General features: G+C 34.9%; 1 protein-coding gene across 1 annotated transcript in view; it reads right to left on the reverse strand.

The window, feature by feature from the left end:
* LOC125027777 (lachesin-like) overlaps positions 1-7,500 on the reverse strand; it is a 108,319-nt gene that overhangs the window by 6,425 nt on the left and 94,394 nt on the right. The window contains exons 9-10 of the mRNA XM_047616914.1: positions 5,470-5,739; positions 3,202-3,343 (exon numbers count right to left, since the gene is read on the reverse strand). Coding sequence (XP_047472870.1) covers positions 3,273-3,343; positions 5,470-5,739 — 341 coding nt within the window. The 3' untranslated portion in view covers positions 3,202-3,272. The remainder of the gene's footprint in view (positions 1-3,201; positions 3,344-5,469; positions 5,740-7,500) is intronic.

The raw sequence follows: 7,500 nt of genomic DNA on the forward strand, positions 1-7,500 counted from the left end.
CTCTCTCTCTCTCTCTCTCTCTCTCTCTCTCTCTCTTTCTCTCTTTCTCTCTCTCTCTCTCTCTTTCTCTCTCTCTCTCTCTCTCTCTCTCTCTCTCTCTCTCTCTCTCTATCTTTCTCTCTTTCTCTCCCTCTCTCTCTCTCTCTCTCTGTCTCTCTCTCTCTCTCTATCTATCTCTCTCTCTCTCTCTCTCTCTCTCTCTCTCTCTCTTTCTCTCTTTCTCTCTTTCTCTCTCTCTCTCTCTCTCTCTCTCTCTCTCTCTCTCTCTCTCTCTCTCTCTCGTTCTCTCTCTTCTTGTTATTGTTGTTGTTAATATTTTTTGTTGATACTGCTATTACTGTTATTGCTATTGTCGGTGGTGTTTTTCATTATTTTTACTATAATTATTATATCTATTAATGCCATTCTAAACTATTATCATTATTTGTTTCACTATGATTAGTATCATGAATATGATTATCATTATTATTGTTTATTACAGTTATTACTATTATTATTATCACAAATATCATTATCATTATTATTGTTATTATCATCATTAATATTATCATTTTTATTATCATTATCCTCCTCATCATCATCATTATCTTTTTATTATCATTACTGCTATGATAAAAAAGATAATTATTACTCTTATTATTACTTTTATTATTATGACTTTTATCATCCTTTTTGTTATCATTATCATTATCATTATTATCATTATTATTATTATTATTATTCTTATCATTATGATGATTATTATTATTATCATTATTATTATTCATATTATTATTATCATCATCAATATTAATATTGTTATCTTTATTATTATATTATCATTGTTATTATCACTTCTATTATCAATATTATATCATTATTGTCTTTATCATTATTATCATTATTGTTATCATTATCATCATCATTATTATTATCATTATCATTAACCCATTGCCGCTATTTTTTTTATTTTATGTGAAATGTCTTTACGCATAGATGGCTCTGCCTTACCTGATTTCCCTTTGCCTTGAATTGGCGGGAAAATGTATTTTTTACTAGTGCTATGGATACCGATGGTATTATTTTTATTGTAAACATTATAATTGCTACAATGTTATAAACATTTGTAACAGCAAAATTAGATAACGTAAAATATTTTCGTAAATTAAAAGAAAAGAGTAAACGGGCGAGACAGGCAATACTCATTGGCGATTTAGTACAAGTGTAGCCATCTATGCGTTAATACAATTAAACAAGTAAAAACACAGTGGGCATGGCATGGACGTACGTGACATGCCATGCCTGTCGGGAATGGGTTAATTTTATTACCTTTGATATTATTACTATTTTCAATATATTTATGTTTTTTTTTTATTATCATTACGACCATTATTATTTTCATTATTATTATTACTATTATTATCATTACTGTTGTTATTGGTATTATTATTATTATTATCATCATTATCATTATCGTTGTTATTGTTATTATCATTATTATTAATGCTATTGATATTATTGTTATGATCATCATTATTACGTTTGTTATTATCATCAATATCAATATTGTTATAATTGATATTATTAGCATTGTTACTACTATTATTATTATATTTATCATAATTACTATTGCTATCATCATTATTACAAATATTATTATCATTTTAATTGGTAACACAAGTTTGATTGTTATTATTGCCGTTATTAATATAGTTGTAGTGATATCCCTATCTTTGCTGTTATTATCATTTTTTTTTTATCTAGTTGTCTTTTTTTTTATGTTACCATTAGTACCACTATCATGGGCTTCATTGTCATTATCATTGTTAGTATTACCATCTTTATATCTATCACTATCTTCATAAACTTTAATATCCTTTTAATAAATAATTTTGGTTTTGAGAGAGAGAGAGAGAGAGAGAGAGAGAGAGAGAGAGAGAGAGGGAGAGAGAGAGAGAGAGAGAGAGAGAGAGAGAGAGAGAGAGAGAGAGAGAGAGAGAGAGAGAGAGAGAGGTAAACAGACAGACAGAGTGACACTTGCTTTGTGCTTGCTATAAATTATTTTCCATGTCTCTTCCTCCCTCCCGCCTTCACTTTAGTCCCCCCTCCCCCTCCCCTCCTACTTATAGTTTTCTCCCCTCCAGCTCTCCCCCCACCCTCTTCCTCTTTTCTCTTCCTTCCAACCCTCCTATTCCTTTCATTCTCTCTCCCTTTCCCCTCTCCCTTCCCTCGTCTCTCCCTCTGCTTCCCTCTACTTTCCCTTCCTTCCCCCTTCCCTCCCTCACTTCCCCCATCCCTGTCTCCCCTCCTCTTCCCTCTTCCCTCCCTCCCTTCCTACTTCCTATTTTCCTTTCCCCTCTTTTTCCTTCCCCCCGTCTACCCCCCTCCCCCATCCCCATCCCTTTCCCTCCCTCCTTCCCCCTACCCCCTCGCACACAAGGTTTAGCTGTGATCTCGACTTATAATTTCACCCTTGACCCGCGAGCATTATCTTCCAGCTTGGCTCCAGCACGACCTTGAATTATATCGGTGATCTCGAGCTGCAACACCGTCAGTCTGTGATGTAGGGTTATTGCCTTAAGCTCTACTTTCGACTTTGCTTTGAAATATAGACCAGGAACAATATCTTGTAAAAGGACCGCTGGATAATTAATACGGATATTTGTACACGCTAAATACACGTGAGGACGCACATGTGTACACAGTCCTATCGCGTGACTATCGACGTCTGTACACGCACACATATATACACACGGACAGTCTAGAGTATGAACACATATGTGTGTTGCAATGCTCAAGCGCGCACATACAAGCACATAAAGTCGCTTAAAAGTATATGCTTACATACAAATGTTCACACAGATGCGCGCAAACACACACGTGAACACACGCACATACATACACACACACGAAACACACACACACATACACACACACACACACGCACACACTCACTCACTCACTCATTCACTCACTCACTCACACACACACACACACACTCACACACACACACACACACACACACACACACACACACACACACACACACACACACTCACTCACTCACTCCCTCACACACACACACACACACACACACACACACACACACACACACACACACACACACACACACACACCCACACACAAATACGCAAATATATGCACCAAGCATTTAACACCGAGGCCAAAATTAACAAAACCAAGAAAATTCTTTCGAAATACCAGTTCCGGGGAATGTAATGAGCATTGCCTTGCAACACTGCAGCGACAGTTGAACGGCACTGAACGTTTTATCACAACAGGAGGAGGTAGAGCTGCAAACAGGCGAGCGTGAGAAGGAGCTGTTGCAACGTCGACTCGCTGCCTGCAATTGAAAATGTTGTTTATTAGTTTAACTGTCATTGTTAAGAGTGAGTGATGGTTTAGTTATATGTGTTGATCGTGATAATTTGGGTTATGATCATAATAACTGAAAGGACAAAAAGCGAGAAGAATAAGAACAGGAATAATGTTATGAATATGGAAGAGAAGAAGGCATTAATTTTTCTAAAAGATTAACAACGCATTGATAAAGAATATCATATGGCGTCATCACTTTTGTGACGTCATTAGGTTTGTGAATCCATCAATATTGTGACGTCATCATTGTTGGGACGTCATCAATTTTCTGATGTCATTAGCATTGTGGAGTCATCAATTTTGGGACGTCATCAATTTTGTGACATCATCAACTTTGTGACGTCATTAACATTGTGACGTCATCATTGTTGGGACGTCGTCAATTTTGCAATATCATCAACTTTGTGATGTCATCATTGTTGGGACGTCATCATATTTGCGATATCATCAATTTTGTGACGTCATTAACATTGTGACGTCATCAATTTTGTGACATCATCAACTTTGTGACGCCATTAACATTGTGACGTCATCATTGTTGGGACGTCGTCAATTTTGCAATATCATCAACTTTGTGACGTCATCAACATCAATATTGTAACCTCATCATTGATGGGACGTCATCAATTTTGCGACATCATCAATTTCGTGACATCACCAGAGACGTCATCATTCTTGTCAGGTCCCAGGAGGAGGCTCAAGGTCAGATATTCCTGGGAAATTTTCGCCTATTGATAATACCATGAAATCGGCCGTGCTCTTTTCACCAGCACTCGGGTTGAAAATGGATGAATTATTAATGAGAGGAGATTCGTGCCTTTTCTCACACAAGATCAATTAATTAATCTAACGTTCTTCCAATCATTTAATTTCATTCTTTAATTTTAATCATCTTATTATTATTTGCAACATCTTAGCTATTCTCAACATCCGTTGCAGCAGCATTTTGAATAATGTCATTGTTATGAGTGATTAATATAATTATTCTAATCCTGATTTTGTTGTTGCTGTAGTAGATCTGTGTCATGATTTACATATTTTGATATTACTGAATACCAATATGATTATTTTTGTTTTCTATGTTCCACCTCCTCGTTCGTTCTCCTCTTGTTTATTCCTTCCTTCTCTCTCCCTCTTTCCGCTATTCTTTTTCTCCTTTCTTTCTCTCTTTCTTCTCCCTCCTTTATTATTTCCTTTTCTCCCCCTCTTTCCGCTATTCTTCACTCTTTCTTCTCCTTCTTCTCTTTCTGCTCCCTCCTCCCTTTCTCTGCTTATTTCCTTTTCTTCTTTTCCTTCCTTTCTTCTTCCGTTTAGCCTCCTCTTTTCTTGTGTTTTGCTTCTCTTTCTTAACCTTCTCCTTCGTTTTTCCTCCTTCATTTTGTTTCATTTGTTTCTTTCTTCCTTTTTCTCCCCCTCCCCCCTGTCTCCTCTTTTCTTCTCTCCTCCTCTTATCCACCTCGTTCCTTCTCTTTTCTATTTTTTTCACCTTCTCCTTCCTCCCTCCTTCTCTTTCTTCCTTCTTTTCTTCCTTTCTTTTTCCTTCCCCCCTCCTTCCTCGTATCTTTCCCTCTTCCTTTTACCCCCTTCGCTCTATGTCTTCCCTTTATTTTCACATCCTTCTCTTTCCTCCCCTTCTCTTCTCTTCTTATTATCCTTCCTTCCTCCCTTTTCCTTCCTCTTCCTTCCTTCCTTCTTCCCTTCTTCCTTCCTTCTTCTTCCCTTCATCCTTCCTTTTTCTTTTTCCTTCATTCCTTCCTTTCTCCCTCTTTCTTCTATTTCCTCCTTCTTTCTTCTTCTTTTTCTCTTTCTTCTCCCTTCTTCCACCTTCCTTCCTTCTTCTCTTCTCCCTTCCTTACTCCCTTCTTCCTCCTCCTTACTTCCTTCCTCCCTTCTTCCATCTTCCTCTTTCATTCCTTCCTCATTTCCCTTCTTCCTCCTCCTTACTCCCTTCTTTCCTTCTTCCGTCTTCCTCTTTTCTTCCTTCATTACTTCCTTCTTCCCTCTTCCTTTTTCATTCCTTCCTTCTCTCCTTCTTTCCTTCCTTCCTTCCTTCCTTCCTCCCTCCCTCCTCCCTCCTTCCCGTCAACTCACCACACGAACCGCGATTCAAAACAGTCGTCAGGTAGCGCCCTTGTCTCTCTCTATCCTCCTCCTCCTCCTCCTCTTCCCCGTCTCTCCCTCGTCTTCTCTCATCCTCCATCCTCCTGCTGTTCTCCTTCCCTCCTTCCCTCCTTCCGAGCTCCGAGTCTCCTGCGATGTCGTAGTCCTGAAGGATGTCTTGCTGTCCATCACCTGCTTGGTTTTCCAGCATCATTTTATCTCCTTTCCCTCCTACGCTATTCGTCGTCTTGTAGTGGAATTCTGCGGGAGAGAAAGAGAAGGGATAGTGACAGGACGATTAGGGATGGTGATTGTGGTAGGGACTGTTGTTGTGATGTTTATGGTAGTTAGGATGATTGTGATTATGTTGTGATAGTTACAGTAGCGATGATGGTGATGATGGTATTAATGATGGTGATGAAGATTATGTTAGTGATGATGATGATGAAGAGTATGTTAGTAATGATGATTATGAAGATAGTGGTAGTAACAACGAGGATAATGATTAATAGTGATGAAGATGTTAATGATAATGATGACGATGATAATAATAATGATAATGATGACGATGATAATAATAATGATAATAATGATGCAATAATCACGATCATGATATGATAATAATAACGATAGTGACAATAACATAATATTAACCCACTGACATTTACGTACATGCCATGCCCACTGTGAGTTTACTTGTTTAATTGGTTTACACATAGATGGCTACACTTGTACTAAGTCACCAATGAGCCAATTACGAGTACTGCCTGTCTCGCCCGTTCAACATTTTCATTGATTTACGAAAATATTTCACGTTATCTTATTTTGCTGTTACTAATGTTTATAAGATTATGGTAATCATGATGTTTATAATGAAAATGAAAGCACTAATAAAAATACGTTTTTCCCGTCAATTCAAGGAAAGGTGAAATCTGGTAAGGTCTCAAGATCTACTAATTGACTCCTTTGTGGCTAAGCACTAGCAGAGCCATCTATGTACAGAGACATTTCACAAAAATATAAAAAGGAGCACATCATTTTCCCCATTTTTTATTCATTTTCGCCGGCGGCAATGGGTTAATAATAATGATAATAACGATGTTGAGAATCATACTAATGATAAATATAATAATGACAAGAACATAAATTATAGTAATAATAATAAAAACAAAAATTACTATTATTATTATCATCATCATCATCATAATACTAATGATAATGATAATAATAATAATAAGGACGATGATAACAACGACAGCATTGATGATGATGTTAATAATGATAACAATAATAATATTAAAAATATTGATAATAATTATGACAATAATAATGGTAATGCTGATAAAGTAAATGACAATGATAATGTTAAATAAACAAAATATATATAATAACAAAATTAAAAGTATTATGATAATAACAACAATAATGATATAATGATAATGATACTGATCAAATCATCATTATAATGATAATGGTTATAATAATTAATAACTATAAAAATTATAATAATAATGATAATAATAAAATAGATAATAGCATTTGTAACATTAATAATATTAAAACAACAACAATAACAATAATAATGATAATAATAATAATGATAATAAGTATAACAACAGCAATATGAATAACGATAAAACATAATAATAATAATAAAAATGAATAAAAATATATAGTCATAATAATGATAAAGACAATAACAATAACGATAATACAATAAATATAACCGTAATAATAATCCCAGCTAATATTATTGTTATCATTATCAGTATCATAACAATGATGACAAAAATTATAATAGTGATGATAATGATAATGATGATAATGATGATGAGGATAATAAGAATAAGGATAAGAATAATGTTAATAAATTATAGTAATAATTATTATTATCATTACTATGATCATTATTATCATTATTATTGTTGTTGTTATTGTTGTTGTTATTGGTAATAATAATAATAATGATAATAATAATAATAATAATAATAATAATAATAATAATAATAATAATAATAGACA

This window comes from Penaeus chinensis, chromosome 8, assembly GCF_019202785.1.
Source record: "Penaeus chinensis breed Huanghai No. 1 chromosome 8, ASM1920278v2, whole genome shotgun sequence".
NCBI lineage: Eukaryota > Metazoa > Arthropoda > Malacostraca > Decapoda > Penaeidae > Penaeus > Penaeus chinensis.